Source organism: Strongylocentrotus purpuratus, unplaced genomic scaffold, assembly GCF_000002235.5.
Source record: "Strongylocentrotus purpuratus isolate Spur 01 unplaced genomic scaffold, Spur_5.0 spur5_scaffold_16, whole genome shotgun sequence".
Lineage (NCBI taxonomy): Eukaryota > Metazoa > Echinodermata > Echinoidea > Camarodonta > Strongylocentrotidae > Strongylocentrotus > Strongylocentrotus purpuratus.
The window spans coordinates 5,832,129-5,852,427 of record NW_022145601.1 but is presented as its reverse complement, the minus strand read 5'-3'; the positions used below and the strand labels follow the sequence as shown (position 1 = coordinate 5,852,427).

The following is a 20,299-nucleotide window of genomic DNA, read 5'->3' as shown; positions in this document are numbered from 1 at the left end:
TCATTCACCTGTTACAAATAGTTGTATTTCAATAGTTAGAATGCGAATTGCATACATTACGTGTTGTTAGGTAGTACAATCCATATTGTTTGTCCTACCTAGCAACAATGAATGTATGCACAATTTTTTGTTATGTGTCCTGTTACAAATTATTTCATTCACCTGTTATAATAATTGTATTTCATTAGTTAAAATGTGAATTGGACACATTACATGTTGTAAGGTAGGACAAGCCATGATGTTTGTCCTACCTAATGATAATGAATGTACTGTATGCACTTAACAAAGATTTGTGCATTAAATTTGATTACATTACGAAAATGGTCTATTGGCAATACTTACACTAGTTTTTTTTTCTTCTTCTTCTGCAGATACCCTTCTTTTTTTAAATATATTGTCTCTGGAAAGGGGTATATATTAAATTAGATTGACATTACATTTTAAAATGAAATAATGTTATCTGTTGGGTAAAAAGAAGTGATAAAGAGAATATTGTGTTGCCAATTTTATGATCTTAATGCTTTGCTATATAACCTTCATACCACCTTATAATAGGCACCTGTAGGTTATCTGCTGGTGCATCTGGTATACTTTAGAGCTCTGAAAATATATTAAGCCAAATCATAAAAATATGGATTTTTATCCTGTGTGGAATAACCACAGAGTAAAAAGGAAGTATTCACCAGGTACATGTATACCCCTGGTTTACCTCAGGTGTCTTATTGTTGACCTGTTGTCTTCTGTCTGGGTCCGTCTGCAGTGCTGTCACTCGCAGCACAATTCCACACACCATTGAACCAATCAAACCAAGAACATGAATAATTAAAGACGGAATCCCATCTGCAACTTCTCCAGCGCTACCAACCAGAAAACCATCTCCTTCATTCGCCGGCGAGCCACCTACTCAATCGCTTCCAGCCAAATAGGTTGAGAGGTTTTCTTTTGCGAAGGCCATTCAGATTTAATTTCAATCCCCGCAAACCATTTATCAAATAAGCATTTCAATTAAGGATCAATTTTGCACGGTCGCACCACAGTCGTAAACACTCATGTCAAATTCGAAGCAGATACGATGGCTCTTTTCCAAATAAACAGTCTCATCAACACTGAATATTAATGGCAGAGATTGAGAGGAAAGGAAATAGCCCGAGCAGTCTTTTCTGTTTCTTTTTGAATTATTCATAGTATTTGATTATCCTGTTTGGAGAATGGCATTTGAAATTCATTTGCTGATTTACTCCAAGTGTGGTGATCATTTTGATCAATTGTGGCTGTGTCATGAATTTAAATTGGAAATTTCATGGAGGATTTCAAAAATAGAACTCTTTATGGTTTTTTTTTTCTTTTTGTTACAGTAAGCACTCTATTTGCTCTAAAATACCACGATGATCACTTCAGTGCACATTCATTCTCTCCATTTTTTGCATATATCCATTTTTTTTCACTTTCTATTCCCTCTTTTGTTCCTTACATATTTTATCTCTTCCTTTCTCAATTTGCCTTGTGTTTGTTTGTTTTTTCTTCCTCTCACTCCCCCATTTTCGTTAGTCTGCTCCAATTTTCCAATTGCAAATCTTTTTATTTATGTGGCATAATATGCTTTGGTACCAAAATTGTCAGAATATACATCTGTGCCAAATAGACGATCGTAGAAAGAATATACTTATGCATAGCCCTTAAAGAGTGAAGACCTTCATCAAGTTAATACTTTCTACACTCATGTGTTTAAATTTGTATACCCGAATTAAAAAAAAGGTTAACAAAATGAATGTAATGAGTACGTCTGAGACTGAACACTACTTCTGAGGAAAAAAGTGACCCCCAAAACGACCAAAAAAATGAATAAAACCGTCAAACCCAAACAATGTTTGAAATTCATACAGCTCTTTGTCAAATGTACACAGATTGCAGTAAAGTATAAATACCTCTCCTTAGTTGCTTTCTTGAAAGTTTTTGTGATCATCCTCTCTTCATCTTAAGTCTTGATTATTTTTTCTTCTTCTTTTATTCTTAGAGGGAAGAGAGTGGCAGCTTTTCCCTTTAAAATCAGAAAAAGGGTCTCTTTAGATGATCCTCGAAAGTCTTTATAATCATGCTCTATGCTACATGTAAGCAATACATCTTGAGTCTTGTTAATTTTGTTCCTTCTTTTATTCTTCGAAGGAAGAGAGTGGCAGCATGTTCCTTCACAATCAGAAGAAGGTCCCATGGATGATTTCTCGAAAGTCTTTGTGATCATGCTTTCTGCTAAGCAAAATATCTTTAATCTTTTCATTTTGTTTTTATCTTTAAACAGGGCAGAGAGTGGCAGCATGTTCCTTTACAATCGGAAGAAGGTGAAATACAGGAACGATGGATATCTGTGGAAGAAAAGGAAAGATTGCAAGACAACCAGGGAAGATCACATGAAACTCAAAATCAAAGGAGTGGATGTAAGTCCTTTTGCATCTTAATATCTTATCAAATATTTTCATATTTCTATATTTAAGTTTTTTAATCAGATGTAAATTTGGAATCATCTTTAATATATGATTCATGTTTATTGCAACAAACGTTTGTAAATGTGCGATTGCAGCTACTTTGTTAATTGAAATTATCAACATACATCAACAGAGGGATTTTAAAAAGTATTATGCACTTTATAACAAATTTGTATCAAAATCATTTCTAATCCTAACCCCCAACCCTACACTTACATGTATGAGAGAGAAAAGCTCGGAATAATGTTATGTTTTCTTTTTAAACAATAATATGGTGTCATAGAAATACTGTTTAACAAATTATAATCAACAGCTGCTAGAGCAAATATCACCTAACCTTGGAAGTACATGTAACTAATATGCATGATAAGTATCAGACTACTGGTATGTTAACAAATTTGAGAATGAATCATGTATCATTAGGCGTGTCTGCACTATCTCGAGATTGCCAAATATCCAGCTATTTGAACTATCCCGATCGCAAACTATCCAGTCAATTTGCGTCTTCATTAGAACGAAGTAGCAAATTAGCTGGATAGTTGGTCGGGATAATATCCCAAGATATCTCGGTCTAGTTTGCAAAATATCCCACTATTTCCAAACTAGCAGGATAGTTTGCGACCGTCTTAATTAGACCAAAGTATGGAGTCAAATATCCCGATCCCATCATGCACAACGATTTCCGGTTTTCCGTGTTAACTAGTTGTAGTAGCGCGTGCACATGCGATCTATACCGCTCAGCGGTGCATGATGGGATCGGGATATTTGACTCCGTACTTCGGTCTAATGAAGACGGTCGCAAACTATCCCGCTAGTTCGGAAATAGTGGGATATTTTGCAAACTAGACCGAGATATCTTGGGATATTATCCCGACCAACTATCCAGCTAATTTGCTACTTCGTTCTAATGAAGACGCAATTAGCTGGATAGTTTGCGATCGGGATAGTTCAAATAGCTGGATATTTGGCAATCTCGAGATAGTGAAGACGGGCCTAATGTAAAGTCTGATACAGATCTTCTAACGATGTGTACATTTAAGAAGAATGAAATGAATATTTGAGTGACAGCTCCCTTTGTAGTGTAATCATCTGTTGCAATATGTGCCGTACCCCAGGTGCAAGATGGCAATCGTGCATACCCCCACATCTCCTAGTACAAGAACAAATCATCAGCTACTCCTCAAAACGAGAACGAACATCTCCGCTAGACTTTTCCCCTGTTGATTACTTACTTTACTTACGCTATTGATTTTTTTTCTCTCCCTCCTCTCTTCTTTCGATGTTCCAAATCCTCTCGCAGTGTCTCTATGGCAACTACGTTCACTCGGCCATCATCCCGACATTCCACAGAAGATGTTATTGGCTCCTCCAGGTGAGTCTAATACACCGTCGCCGGATGCGCTTACAACGTGTTGTGTGTTAATTTTGCTCATTGATGTACCTCTAATTGAGCCTTCTTTAAATTAGCAATGATGGAGGTTTTTTTAAAGAAATATAGTCTCAATTTTTTTTTAATGTATAAGATTGTTCAAATATATGTATGATGTTACCCATTCAAGAGAGATAATTTTGTAAGATCCAGATTGTTTATTTTCTTCTTTGAATTGGCGGCATATGTACAGTATTTTAAAACTATTCAAGTGTAAGAATTATTTACCCACTCTAAAAAGAAATTTGTAAGGGCTAGATGATTAATTAGTCATCTCCTTTAAATTGGCAACAGTAAACATTAAACAGGAAACATGGAATACAAAGAATTTTGAAGGTAAATAAAGGACTGCAGGGGAAAGAAATAAATGACATGTTTGATGCTATATCAGGCAAACTTTGATGCAGAATGTGAACAGCACACTACAAAGGGGTGAGAAGAAAGAAAAATGAAAAAATAGATTGAAAGAAAGTTGCTTGTGTGGTGGGGGAGGGGGGGGGGGAGATTTTAAAAAAGCATTATGCAGGTGGTGTATTGTTCAATTATAAACTGAGACAGAGCCATGGAAAAACACTTCTCACTCAAAAGACATAAGACAATCAACAGATGCTTGCAGTCAACATGACTACCTCCCGTCAGTGCAGCGATGCAGCAAGCAGGGAGAATACAAAGGCTAGCCGCTCAGACTAATAAATCATTGCTGTCAAGACGAGCCCATTAAATATGACCTTTCCACAACAACCCTGCAGTTGAGCATGGGCATGCCAGGCTCCCCAGCCCTCTAGGGGTTAATGCTCAGGCGATAATGAACCTCTTAAGGCTGAGGAATAAGGCTTTCAATGCTGGAGTTACATCAAAAGAGTCTGTATCCAAATAGATATGTGATACTGTTTTAATAAATTAATTAAAATGTAAGTGTTGAAATCTTGTATTCTAGCATGTTTGAATGAGCGTGATATGAATAGGCGCTTTTGTCTTCATTAGCGGTGTTAGTTGCATTAGACGAATAGCGTTCACGAGAGCGGAAATTGCGAGAACCACTTTGTCATATTTGTCTATTGATAGTCGAGTTACCTTGAGTTCTGTGTTTACGCTTTCAAGAAAATTAACCATCATAGCTTTTTTTCTTTTTCTCATCGAGTATCTTCCCTTGAGAGCCAAAAGGGCCGTCATGAGCTCTTTGTGAAGTGCTTTATAACTAATGTCTTTCTGTCCTTCTCACTCTCGGCTCTGGTGGATAGGAGGATGATGATAAGATGGGATTATAGGATTTGTAAATTATAATATTCAGGATCATACATGCAGCAAGTTTGCTAGCAAAATACTGTATATTGCATGCATGACAAACTTAAGTGTCAACTTTGATATTTCAGGGTAGGATGAAATCGCTTTTGTGAAATTCTGTATTCAGTTTCAACATGTTTTATTAATGACATGCCATTTATTGAGAGTAGAGTTGACAAACCTTTTCATCATATATTTTTCTGTTAATTCCAGTATTTGATTTTCCTTTGTTTAAAATTTGATTATAATGATGTAAGATGTGTACAAATTTTTCTACAAAAGTATCGCTTCATTTGTGTGACTGAAATGAGAAACTATGTCTCCTACATGTATCAACTGTAACAATGTTTGCTAAAATTGAGTTTAGCATCAAACAAAAAGCATAGCCAACTTTGTTTAATAGAAGTACTCTAGTTTCATGGAGAATCAATATTATAAACTAAAATTTACGAAATGTGATGTCTAGACTATGTAATGCTGGTAAAAGAAAGAAATGCATATTAAGCAAAGATTTAAAGATTAGCAACTGAAACAGGAATGATTCTGGCCGGGCCCTACTACATCATAAACTTGTTCAACAGATGATTTCAACTTCTATGTGTACCAGAGTCACTAGGATATGGACATATTTCTTCCACATATTCATGGAATGACCTGTTACTAGCATCTCTTCTTGACATCGGCTTGTCACTCTGATATGATACTCACACAAAGTAACCTTTTTAGCATTTCCATAATCTGCAAAGTATTTTTAGGATTTCCATTATCTAAGCTTTACTCTGATGCTTTTAAAGCCTTGGTCACAAATGCCATTACGAACTGCTACGAATGCCGTACGAACGATTTTCAGACAATGGAAATTTGGGAAGACAATAAAAAACATACAAAATTATCGTTCGTACGAACCTTTGTGACCGTAGCATAACATACTCTTGCTAACAAATATATGTTTTATCTTTAAACCAGCCATAAAGCCAGCATGGTGAAAAGAAACCTATTTTGGAGAAAATCAGCCTTAAAGATTAAGAGCAGTTAAATATGTAGTGAAGTGAGGAGTATTAAAGTGCATTGTAAAGCATGTCTTCAGTCAGCTATGGAAACATGCATTCCTCATACCTGCCAACCACCCCGATTTAGGCGGAGTTCCTCCGCATTTTTCATACCAACTCCGAATTCCGAGTGCATGCCTCAAAACTCCGATTTTTTTTTATTTTATTTTTTATTTTTTATTTTTTTTAGAGTGTAATGCACTTGGAAAGTATATAACTATTATGTTTGTATTTTGAAATGTAAAGCGCCTTGAGCATGTTCATGTAAAGGCGCTCAATAAATACCAATATGTATGTATGTATGTATGTATAAGACTAAAGCATAACACAGCACTGATAACCAGATCACGCCGACATCCGCGCTCGCGCTCATAGAAGATGTACACAGCGCAGCCCGAACGTGATCGTTAGTTCCGCAGTCACCCCCTGTGTACCCCCCCCCCCCCCCCAATCTACGGGCTACTACCCCAATCCTCCGGTGGTTCGCGACCTCGTAGTCCATCCAGAAAAATTTACTCCTAATTTCTCTTGTCTCAGGTTGGCAGGTATGATTCCTGCATTCAAAGAGTGAGAAGAAAAACATTTTAAAAAATTAGTATGAATTTAATCTAGAAATTGGTCAGAGGATAGATATTGCAGATTTCTTTCATGACAAAGCTGTACAATTTGTATTTATGTGGTATTCTTATCACTAAACACAATTTTTGATGATTTTTCTGTGATTCTGCAAGCTGATTTGACAGTACTTCATCGTCCTACAAATTAAGCCTTACTACAAACCTGTGTGTAGGAAAATGTACATTTAACATATTAGTTGTGTTCATGCATGGCTTGAAGAATCAATCGCTGCAAGATTTCCCTGGAGAAACTCAGTATTCATGTATGAATTCCAAGACCTAGCTGGAAAAACAATCATGTTGGATTCATAATGAGTAAAAACATGAGAAGATATTGCATGTTGAAAATTGCTTGCTATATAATACTCATTGCAGTGGGCTTCTGTGTCGTGCAATGTGTCAGATTTTTCCCTTTTTCTTTTTTTACTTTCTTTCTTTTTTCTTTTTTTCTTTGTCTTTCCTGCATCCTCTCTATCAATATCTATTTCTCTCTATCGCACTCTCTCTCTCACCCTCTCCATTGCTTCCTCCCCCTCTCCTTTCATCCCTCCCTCTCTTTTTCCCTCTTTCTCTTTCCCTCTCTCTTTTTCTCTCTTTCTCTCTCCCTCCCTCCCCCACATTTTCTTCCTCCGTCTATCCCTCTTACACTCTCCATCTTGATTCAATTTTGGATTTATTGTAAAAATTTAAAAAACCATGGCAAAAGTCCAGAGACTACTATCGTTATATTTACAGTAAAAGACAAGAAAACATGAAATATTGTTATACATTGTACATTTACGTAAAGTAGTTCAATAAAAACTAAAAAGAAGAATTTGATTTCATGCATTAAAGAAGTTAACATAAAAAAGTAATTGTTACATTGAATTCAATTGTACCGATTTTTGCAAGATTAATAAATATCAAAGTATAGTTGTAAATCCAATTATTAAAGGTAATACAAAGTTTTTGGAAATTTTGAAAATTGGGTGGATAGTGATTCTGTACAATTTTGATATATTTGGATGCCCCTGAAGATGTATTATAAGCACTAGAAAAATTAGCCCCTGAAACACTTCTGCTTTTGAGAAAAATTGAATATAACAATTTACCGGTGCTCCCGGTAAATTTTGATAAATTTCAATTAGCGCCTACTGCTGTACAATGGTAGCTGCGATCATGAAAATCTCAGAATAAGTAGATGTGATATATAATTTCCAAACGGGAATAGCTAATCGGTCAATTTTAGTCAAGAAACATTGTTGTATAACTTCATTAATATATTGACCTTGAGAGGGAGCTACATGTACAGGTATACAACATAACAAGTATTATTTACAATTTCATAACTTTAGACTCGATTTCAACCGCGACAACGATCATTGAATATTGTAGGATCGCATATGCTTCCAATATGTTTATTTAAACCAAATTCATGACCCCATACCAAAACTTTGTATTACCTTTAATATTGCTGTTATTAAAGAAAACAAAATAAAAGTATACCAAACTGTTATATTCATAAGTGCAACTGTTACTATAATTATTATTATTATTACACAAAACACAATAACAGACCTGAAGCCTGCCTGCCTGCATGAGCTGGTAATTTCATTACTCATTGATTGTCTCTACTCGGCTTCTGATCACACCCTATAATACATCTAATGCTAATTGGTTTCGCATTATATCATGCATGCATACATTTATTGATTCCTCTCTACCTCTTTTCGTGGAACTCGGCCTTCCTCTAGTACAGTAAACTTGTTGTGATTGACCAGAGGCTTTACAGTGGGTGCCAAAATATATTTTCATAAACTTATGTTTTAATAGCTATACCAGTACCTATATATTTTAATAGCTATGCATATATCTTTTAAAAGCTCTAACATTATATGTTTAAAAATCTATGCAAATATAGTTTGATAGCTATATATATATCGTTTAATAGATATTACATTTATATTTTAATAGCTAACTGGTATAATCTTAGTAAAAGCTATGTATATGTATTTTAATAAGGCGAGGCGTCAAAAATATCGATACCAGCAGGCTGCCGCCTCACGTATTGGCGCATCGAGGCTGCAATTACGGCCGAAGCCTGGCTGGGGCAATTATTTTTCACTTATTAGCCCAGCCGGCTTGCGCCAGGCTGGGATCTGAGGCTCGGTTTCATTCGAAAGGCGGCAGCCGGCACATGCTTTTGAATGCCATTTCCTACCGCCAGCGGTAGCCGGCTGAGCTAATTTAAAAAATGCAGCCAGGACGCACAAGTGCAGTTAGCTGCCGCTGGCTGGTATATTTATTTTTGACGCCTCGCCTAACTATACATATATATTTTGATATACATTTTGATAGCCATACATATATATTTTGATATATATTATATTTATATTTAATAGCTATACATATCTTCTGTTAAAAAACTATGTATATGTATTTGAAAAGCTATACATATATATTTTGATAGCAATGCATATATAGACGTATCTTTTAATATATATTAAATTTATATTTTAAAAAGCTATACATAGGTTTTTTAAATAGCTATGTATATGTATTATAATAACAATACATAAATATTTTGATAGCAATATATATACATTTCGATAGCTATACATACATGTATATCTTTTAATAGATATTATATTTATATTTTGATAGCTATACATAGAAGCTATGTACAGTATATGTATTTTAATAGCTATACATACAGATTTGATAGCAATACATATATTTGTATAGCTATACATATATCTTTTAAATGTATGTATAGGTATTAAAATATAAATGTAATATCTATTAAAATATTTAACAAATTTCCTCACTGCCAATCAAATGCAATGATTTAAGTGGCAGTTTTTAGAACTTGTTATTGGTGAAATTTTTATAACACAGGGCCCAAGGCATTCTAAAATTGATTAGTGGTTTGCATGGGATATCTCCCTGTGGGTTCATTTGGGACATTAGCAGCATACAAGGTGTTCTATTGTGTCATGACAATTTATATTAACGACTTTGGATAATTACAATCATTATGAACAAGGACATATAATAAACATGTGTGTGAAACACAGACTTACAATACCAGTAAGACTTTGTTTTCAAATTATGCTTTTCCAATCAATTACTGCATTATAAATATTAATAATGTTATATTATCATGTCCATGAAATGTTATATTCATATGGTTTGCAGGTAATTAATCATTTAGCATTCACTTTCTGACATTTTACTTTGTAGCTGCAAATTGATATTCAATCGCAAACTATATACCGGTAGGCAATTAGACAATGGAACGGTAGCATGAAGTATTCATTAGTACTCTGCTAAGTGAATATCCAGTACATGTACTGTACATACCATGACTTTCATCGGAATTGATTATCTCTCTTTACAAGTTGATTAAACTGTTTTAACAATTATCTGGGTATTTTTTAAAACATCCAACACATCATTCAATGCACAGTCATGTTGTTATCAGATAGAAAACATGTGTACCTTTGCTTGACATGAAATTTTGAGGTACAGGAAATTGCCCATTGAAAATAACAGCTCCATCTTCCTGAATGAAATTATATTTCCTTATTGCAGAATACAAAATTATCAATTACATTGTACTTTGTTGTTAGATAAGGATGTGATGCACTGCCTTGTATGCTTTAACACCTGTAGAGTACATTTGAACATTGCACATGACATATGCGCTATTTTTAGACACAATAGTAATGTAGTATTTCTTTTTTTTTTAAATATTTCACTCTTCCGATATCCATTTTTTTTTCTTCTTTTAACTCGTACAAGACCCGCTGAAATATTCTTCTGTCAACAAAGAAAAACTATGTGGTCGACCTAGCTCATTTTTTCTTCTGCTAACAAAGGGCCTTTCGATGATGTCCCTTGCATTAATAAACTGCCAATGGCAACTATATGTATTACTGAAGGTGTGATATGGGTTAACAGCTCTTCAAGGGCTGTTTGTTTGTGGTTTGGTCTGAAGTGATCGAGATCGCTAGGTAACTAATGGACGTTATGACCGCTGGCATCTCGTCATAGGGTTTGCTTGAATCATTTCCATGTTGTCTCATAATTATCGCAGTTGATGCATGAAGTATGCAATTCCTTCGCTGAGATAGGAAGGCAAATCACTATCCTAAAGTGTTGAGAATATGTTTTGACTAATACGTGATCATACAAATTTTGCCAAGAAACCGCCTACTTATTGATATATTTGGTAGATTATTATATCTTGTTGGACCTGATAGATATAACGCATGTGTCGCGCACGTGTGGGGGTAGTCCCATACACATCTTTATGTGTACAGTGCTTGTAACTTTATCAAGACTGGGCCAAATTTCTTATAATTTTGATGATTCCAGAACCTTGCAGTACACACCAATACTTATATGCTAGATGATCAACCTTTTCTGATCGATTCCACAACGTTTCTTGCACATTGCAATCGCATGACCATAACTGGTATTTATCTTTAAACGCCAGCTTGCAGACTTTACATGTACATGTCCATTCAATCAAAGAGTAATAACTCTGGTTGCAGGAAAAAAAAAAAAACTTCTGCCATTTTCAAAAGTGGTCGAAATTTGTGAAAGACACTTATGCTTATGCTGCAGATAATTTAATCAAGACGCTAAATTTTGGCAATCCGTGACAGTGTCTTGCCACCAAAAAATGGCCATTATTAACAATAATGAATATTTTTTGTGGGTGAAAATTTCTGACAAATATGCTACTTGCTACTTATTTAAAATTCACTTCAATTGGGTATATGTTTCCTTTTATCTCCTCACCCACATTTTACATTGTTTTTACCTTGCCTGTTATATCTATATATTTCAAAACTTTTTACTTATTTTCTGTTCATTATGACTTACTTGACTTGACTGACTTAGGTGCATAGGACGGTGTGTCCCCTTGCTCCCCTGCGAGAAACCATGCTCCAGTCTGATCTGTCCTGGGCTCGTTGCTTTGCCTCTTGTGTGGATAATCCCACTGTACATTATACTTGATTTGAAATCTTTAATTTGTTTGTGTGTGTGAAATCTACACTTTTATGCTTGTATAAAAAATACTAAAAAAAAAAAACTGTTTTTTTATGTAAAATGTGGAGTAAATAAACTTCAACTTCAACTTCAACTCCTCCCTCTCCCATTTTAGAAATGCACCCTTGTATGTACATGTATGTATGGATCCTCTGTGTGTACCTGATTCACTACAAACCTAAGCTCAATGCTAAGGTATCTCAACAATTTGACCTGATAATAAATTCAGGCTGACTGTTAATTCTTGATGCCTAGTGTAGAGGAGGCAGTAGTTGATATATTTCCCTTCTATTTTAATTTGCAATGTGTTTTAATAGGAACAGTTCATCTGCAAGTAAGTAGTTGAACTAGACTTCCTGCAGTTGTTATGGAAACATGAAGAGAGGAGTTTAATTTTATTGGCAATCAGTCACTCCATTTATATTCTCCTCAGTTGTTTAAAGGGATTGGGTAACTTTATCTCAGATTCTGAAGCAAAATCTTGGATTTAGCTCATGCTGCAACGATAATTATAAACCTATAGGTCAGTCAGGAACCCCATGACTTTTACAAGCCGATCACCTGTCTAATCATCAAGATATTTATGATTGGAAATCAAAATTTTATTTTTCGTTTTCCTAACGGTTTTCATAACACTACAGTCTATTGGGGGAAATGAGTATGGTAAAACCGGTCACTCAAAGAATTTTACTTTTTTGAGGCACTTTGTGATCATTTTGAAGTGCAATTTTTTTTAGGGCTTCAATATTGCACCATATCACAGACACTGATTACACGTAGGGCCATGCATCTCAGATTTAACATTTTTAAACAATGCCTTTAAATACAGACACATATATATGTTCTTAATAATTAGATTGGCTTATCTTTGAGACAAAAACTCATGTGCTCTTGTTTATAATCATATTTGAAAATACAGTAGAATAGTTGTCTATTTCTTTTCTGTGTGTGTTCAAAGCCATAATGTATAGAAGATGCTTGGATGACATGACATACACTGTAGTGGCCAATTTGCCATCAAGCTTTGGACAAGGAAACCTTCCTTTTAAGTCCTAACGATAGTTCATCTTCTGCTTCTAATCTGTCACCACTTGCTGCGATTATTACTGAATGGAATCCGACCCTCTATAGTTTCTGATATATTTGACCTTGCAGAAAAACGCAATTCCGCCGACTACCCTGTGAAGTGCACTAGAGGTCTTAAAAGCCATTTCTCATCGCTAATTCCTTGCTCTATTTGTTATCAGTTTTCAGTTATCCCCTGCTTGACTTCGTTTTTTTACCCTCTCTCTTTCACCCTCTTTCTTTCACCCAAAGAGCCCTGAAATCATTTCCCCAATGTCCTGGTTCATCAGGATTTTGACGTTCCAGAAAATGTCGACCTTCCAAGATATTACAATTCCACTGACAGCCCAGTGAAGTGGACTTGATAAAATAAGAGCTGCTCCTTGTCTCTATTCTCTCTTTTTATTCACAGACAGTTTCCAATTATCATCATTTTCTCCCCTTCTCTCTTTCACATGGAGAATCCTGACATCACCCTTGTTCATTACCTCAATGTCCTAGTCACTAAAGATGGTGAACTTCAAGAAAAATACAGTTCCACTGTCTAGTCTCTGAATTTATACTTGTTGTCTTAAGTACCATGTCTAATTCCTTTCATTATTCACCCCAATTGCAGTTATCCTTTCCTTTGAACTTCATTTTCTCACCATCTCTCTTTCATCCAGAGAACCAAATTGAACTAAATGGAGAAAAAAAAAATCTGACATCACCGTTGTCCAAAATATCCCAGTCACTGAAGTTCAAGTTCAAGTTCAAGTTCACTTTATTCAATACTTTCATTAAAAATATACAAAGGAAAACAAACATATAAAAGTTAGAATATAATACATGTATCAATATATAACATGAGGATAACACGAGTAGAGAAGACATGATGTACAAGGGAAAAACATTATGTTAAACATGTACATTAATGAAAGTATTTGGAGACTAGACAGGAAGGCCGGGCCTTATGTAAAAGTCTGTCTCCAGTAATTGTGTAAAAAACTAAGTACATTATTTAAATTTTGTATTTGTTATAAAAAGGAAGAAAAAAAGGAAATAATTTGCATTCACACATACACTCTCTCCCATACACACTTTTCTGTCTGATGAACATTAAGAATATAGGTTATTGCACTATTGAGTATTGCTTTAACAAGTACTGTTTAAATTTTCTTTTAAAACTATTTAGTGATGGACTCAGTCGAATATCTATGGGTATGTCATTCCACATTTTTGGACCCCTGAAAAAAATTGTATTTTGGGAAACTAGTGTCCTTACTCCTGGAATATTAAAATTATTTGAAATCCTGGTCTGGTGGCCATGAATATTCTTATTAAGTTGAAAATATTGTAAAATAGTATTTGGTAAAAGTTTTTTTAAACATAAATACATAAAAATTGCACATTGATAAACATAATTATATACCTCACTTAAGAAATCCAGCCATCTGATTGGTCGAATTGCATTCATAAACTTCAACTGTTCCTGTAAAATTCTCGGTAACCATGCATAAAACATTTCAATATTTTTAATAACCATGGTTATTAAAAAAAGTTGGTCAGCGTCCATGGTTACCCCATAGGTTTACATGTTAAAAAATGGTTTGAGCGATGGAGGATGCCGTATGTGTGCGAAGGATTGGTCGGTAATTTCAATACAATTGAATCTCGATCGATCTTACCGACAATTTTATCTTGTATTGTTGACATGAAGACGAAAATAAACTTCCAAAAACAAAAAAACAACATCTGCCGATAGATCTTGATCTAAGTTCGTGCCAATATGCATTGCAAAAGTAAAAGAAGAGTCCGTATATGGAGCTTTTGCGAAGCATTCATCACACGCGAAGCCGGTTTCAATCCATTTTAATGTATATATCGGAAAAAACTGCCAAGCATGTTAACGGCGGGCCATAGCCGAGTGGTCTAAGCGTTGGTTTTCGGTACACCTTTTGTTGTACGCAAGAGTTCGAATCCCGTCTTCGACAAAAAAGATAAATATTTTTCATTTTTCATTTTTTAGTCTATTTTTTTCGGCATATAAAAGTATTAATGACTGCTAGTATTAAAAACAACATCTGCCGATAGATCTTGATCTAAGTTCGTGCCAATATGCATTGCAAAAGTAAAAGAAGAGTCCGTATATGGAGCTTTTGCGAAGCATTCATCACACGCGAAGCCGGTTTCAATCCATTTTAATGTATATATCGGAAAAAACTGCCAAGCATGTTAACGGCGGGCCATAGCCGAGTGGTCTAAGCGTTGGTTTTCGGTACACCTTTTGTTGTACGCAAGAGTTCGAATCCCGTCTTCGACAAAAAAGATAAATATTTTTCATTTTTCATTTTTTAGTCTATTTTTTTCGGCATATAAAAGTATTAATGACTGCTAGTATTAAAAACAACATCTGCCGATAGATCTTGATCTAAGTTCGTGCCAATATGCATTGCAAAAGTAAAAGAAGAGTCCGTATATGGAGCTTTTGCGAAGCATTCATCACACGCGAGCCGGTTTCAATCCATTTTAATGTATATATTGGAGAAAACTGCCAAGCATGTTAACGGCGGGCCATAGCCGAGTGGTCTAAGCGTTGGTTTTCGGTACACCTCTTGTTGTACGCAAGAGTTCGAATCCCGTCTTCGACACATATGATAAATATTTTTAATTTTTCATTTTTTAGTCTATTTTTTTTCGGCATATAAAAGTATTAATGACTGCTTTAATATTCGAGAAATAGTTGTTTTCATACGCTCTCGGGAAGGTTAGAATTGGGCTATTCCCCTCGGCAAGCCTCGGGGAATAGCACAATTCTAACCTTCCCTTGAGCGTAATAAAACAACTATTTCTCTCAAAGCAGTCATTAATACTATAATATTGTTTACTTTTAAACAATTTAGGTTGTAGAAAAGAGGTATAGTATGAGCAAGGTATTGGCTGTGCGATATAATTCTTATAATTTTCTTTTGTAAAATTAAAAGCCTACTTGTATTTTGCATACTAGAGCATGCCCATACAAGAATACAATAATTTAAGTGGGGTAATATTAATGTATTATACAAAATCATCAATATTTCTTTAGGTAAAAATTTCAATTTATAAAATACACCAACATGTTTAGCCAATTTATTGCAGACGACACCAGTGTGTTCCTTCCAATTTAATTTATCATCGATTGTGACTCCTAAAAAAGTTAAATGTGTAACGTGTTCAATAACAGATTCCTTAACTTTAACCTTTATTTGGGTAACATCAATTTTTTTTTTGGTAAAAATCATGAAGTGTGTTTTTTTAATATTGATTACAAGTTTATTTATATATAACCAATCAACCAGTTTAGCAAATTCTGTATTAAACATATTTTGAAGAGATACAATATCTTGATGGGACATAAACACACTAGTGTCATCTGCAAATAATATCAGTTCTAGCACTTTTGAAACATTACAAATATCATTTACATATAAAAGAAATAATAATGGCCCAAGAATTGAGCCCTGGGGCACTCCACATCTTATCGCCATTGTCTGTGATTCACATTTTTCTAGAACAACATATTGTTTGCGATTACTTAAATAACTTTTGAACCATTCCAGTACAGTACCTCTAAAACCATAACATTCCAATTTTTTTAATAAAATTGAGTGATCAAGAGAATCAAAAGCCTTGCTAAGATCTAAAAACAGGCTAATCATTATTTCTCTATTATCAAAGGCATTTGTAACTTTATGAATAAACTCAGTAATGGCAGAAGAAGTAGAGTGTCCCGCTCGAAAACCAAATTGTTTGGGAGTAATGATATTGCATTTTTCCAAGAATTTATATACACGACTATATACACATTTCTCTAAAATCTTTGAAAAAATAGGAAGAATAGATATGGGCCTATAATTTGATAAATTATCATTTGATCCATTTTTATAAATAGGAATAACCTTTGCAATTTTAAGTTTGTCTGGGACAACACCAGTATTTAAAGATAAATTGATAATATCACATAAAGGGTAACATAAAATATGAATAACATTTTTAACCAATGTGATATCCACTCTATCAAAACCAGGACTCTTGCCATTTTTAAGTTTAGAAACAATATTAATAACTTCTTTTGGTGTACACGGAGTAAAAAATGCAGATGAATTATTTTTTATTACATGTTGCATACAGTCCCCAGAATTTACAAAAGAAGAAGACAGTGTATGGCCTATATTTACAAAGTATTTATTAAAAGCATTACACATTGCTGCTGTCCCATTTATCATTGCATCATTGCACTGAATTGAACTTGGTAGCACCTTCTTCTTTACACCCCTACCCAGTACTCCATTGATTATTTTCCATGTGTTTTTCATATCGCCTGCAGCATTTTGAAATTTACCTTTAAAATATGCTCTCTTTGTTTCTTTAATTTCTTCAGTTACCTTATTTCTGAAATTCTTGTATTTTTCATGTCTTTCTGGAGTTGGTTTTTTAACATATCGTCTGTATAAGTAACATTTTTTATTACAGAGTTTACGTAGTGGTTTATTAAACCATGGTTTATTTTTGAATTTCTTTTTAACTGACTTTTTAATTGGAAAGCATGACTCGTAAATATTTAAATACTTTTGCAAAAAATCATTATAGGCTTCATTAGCATCATGATTTTCAACAAACCAACATACATTCATTATTTCATTTACAAAAAGCTGTGAATTTTCTTTATTAAAATCACGTTTAAATGAAGCATGTTCCTTTTTAATTTGTAACTGTAGATTTGAAATTGAAAAAACTGGAAAGTGATCACTGACATCACCAAGGATAACACCTGCAAATATTTCTTGTAGATCATTAGTAAAAATATTATCTAACAAGGAAGCAGAATGATTACACGTGTTGGAGTATGAATAAGAGGGTAAATGTTGTTAAACATACAAACATCAAGAAATTCATTGACTCTCTTGCAAGATGTAACTTTTAATAAATTTAAATTAAAATCACCCATTAAATACAATAATTTATTTTCTTTTTTTACAATATTTAAAATTTCATCAAATGATTCAATAAAAGATTGCACTGATTGGTTTGGTGGACGATATATTACCCCTACTATAATATTCTTGGTGAGATTAGAAATTTCTACAAAAATAGACTCAAAATGAACAGTATTTAAATCTAAATCAGCTCTACTTTTAAAATCTATATCATTTCTTATATATATTGCAACTCCTCCACCTCTTTTAGCTTCTCTCCCATTACCTAAAAATGAATAATGATCAATGTTATAAAAACAATCACTCTCTTTCAGCCACGTTTCTGTTATACCTAAAATCGAAAATTGCACATCCAAAGTATTAAGAAATATAGTTAAATTTTCAAAATTCTTATTCATACTCCTGCAATTACAATGCAAGCTAGAAAAGACACATGAATAGTTCTTTAATTTTGTTTTACTGTAATCATTAAATTCATCTGGGGTATAAAAAGACTGGGAAGGCCCATAATTGTATCCATTTTCATTATTCTCAGGAGACAGATATTCATAAATAGTTTGTAAATCAATAGATTGTAAAGATTGCACATAACTTTGTTTCTCAGACATGCTCACTACACACATACACAAACACACCTACAAATATAAAAATAAAAAAATGCAAAGGGAAAAGGGGAAAGAAAGAAAGAAAAAAAAAAGTTCAATGGAGATAAACGGCAAAAAAACAAAACAAAAACAACGACAAATGTTTGATGTATTGTAAGAAGAAAAGCCACTAGGAGCCTATATAAAATTCATCAAGAACTGAAGATCATTAATTAGAAATAAAAAATTACAGCTTCTGTAAGTCCTCTTTGCGTGTGATGAGATGCTTCATTGTAGTCCCATTTGTAGTTGCAGCACTTACATAAATACGTCCACCTAATGACCATGCTGCTAGAACCTTAGGGCAAGCCTGGGCGTCACTCAACAGTTTAAAGTTAGACGCTGTCAGGTCTTCAAACACAGATATGTGAGTTCCTTTCAGTTTTCTTCTATTTGCGATTAGCTGTTGACAGCATTTGGAGGAGCGAAACTTTACGATGATACCCCTGCTCCTAGCCTTGTCAGCTGGAACTTTTCCTACACGGTGACTGCGATCGATGTCACTCTGGTCGAAGGTGATTCCCATTTGCCGTGCGACATCATAAACGATTTCATCTGTATTTTCTTGCGGTTTTTCCTTGACTCCAAAAATGCGTACACAGTTTCGACGCGAGTACTGCTCCAATGAATTGATGTTCCGTTTAAGGCTATGCGCTTCTTCATTACGGCTGTTAAGCTCCTTCTGAAGCGATTTGAGCTGTTGATCCTGTTGATCCTTCCCATTCTGAACACCCATGAGGTCACTCTCCAGCTTGTCACATCTGGTCTCCATAGAACTCAGCTTTGTCTCAAGGTCACGTATTTGAGCATCCCTCACTTTCCCTGTTGATACAAATTCAGTGATGCAAGCTTCTTGTTGTACAAGTCTGTCTAAAATTGTACCAAGTTTCTTCTCTACGCCATCTGAAATTGCCTGAATGAAATCCTCTTTTTCAAAAAGTTCAGCCAGAACGGCTTTAACTGTCTTGATAGACATTGTAAATTGGCAAGAGGGTAATGAAAATATCAGAAGACAAGGCAAGAGCACTGCGCCGGAAGTCACGGTACTACAAATGTCAATAAAATACAGCAAAAGAAACAGGTGGGACTGAACCAACGATTGACGTGTAACTTACAAGCTTGTAATCCGAAAAAATTAGGACCAATTCCGAACTGCTGCCCCACTTGACTCCTAGTATTGGCGGTTGATGATGTTTAGAAGCACTACATATCAAAAACAGTCAAATGAAGATGATGAAGAAGAGATATGAGTAGTAAAAATAGCAAATTCCTGCAGCTAAAAAAACTCGTAGGAGACGTCAAAGAGCGCCATCATTGTATGAAGATTGTGACCATCCAGATTCCAGTAGATGACTACCAAATGAAATTGGATTTATATCCTAAAAGCCATTGCTTGTATCTGTTCACTGTCATTTCTCTTAATCTCTCCTGTAACTCCATTTTTTTTCTTCTCCACCTTCTCTCTGTCACCCGTAGAATCCTGACATCATCCTGGTCCATTACCTGAACGTCCCGGTCACCGAGGACCGTAAGCTGACCCTGGAATCCTTGACCAATGGCTCTCTGATTGACCTTCCTCAGCACGATGGAACCAACTGGTCAACTGAAGATCTCATCAAGCAGATCACTCCAATGTGTAAGCAATCAATATTCAATCTAGGGAAGTGTAGAGGAAAAGTAGAAATGTGAAATGTGATGTGCAAGTGATTTCAATATAGGTCTGTTTTCATCAGCTC

General features: G+C 34.6%; 1 protein-coding gene across 1 annotated transcript in view; it reads left to right on the top strand.

Moving 5' to 3' along the window:
- The window catches only part of LOC105444860 (calmodulin-binding transcription activator 1-like), a 74,518-nt gene that overhangs the window by 35,252 nt on the left and 18,967 nt on the right, over nt 1-20,299 (top strand). Inside the window, exons 4-6 of the mRNA XM_030987682.1 lie at nt 2,297-2,432; nt 3,781-3,852; nt 20,040-20,199. Of these exons, the coding sequence (XP_030843542.1) occupies nt 2,297-2,432; nt 3,781-3,852; nt 20,040-20,199 (368 nt within the window). The remainder of the gene's footprint in view (nt 1-2,296; nt 2,433-3,780; nt 3,853-20,039; nt 20,200-20,299) is intronic.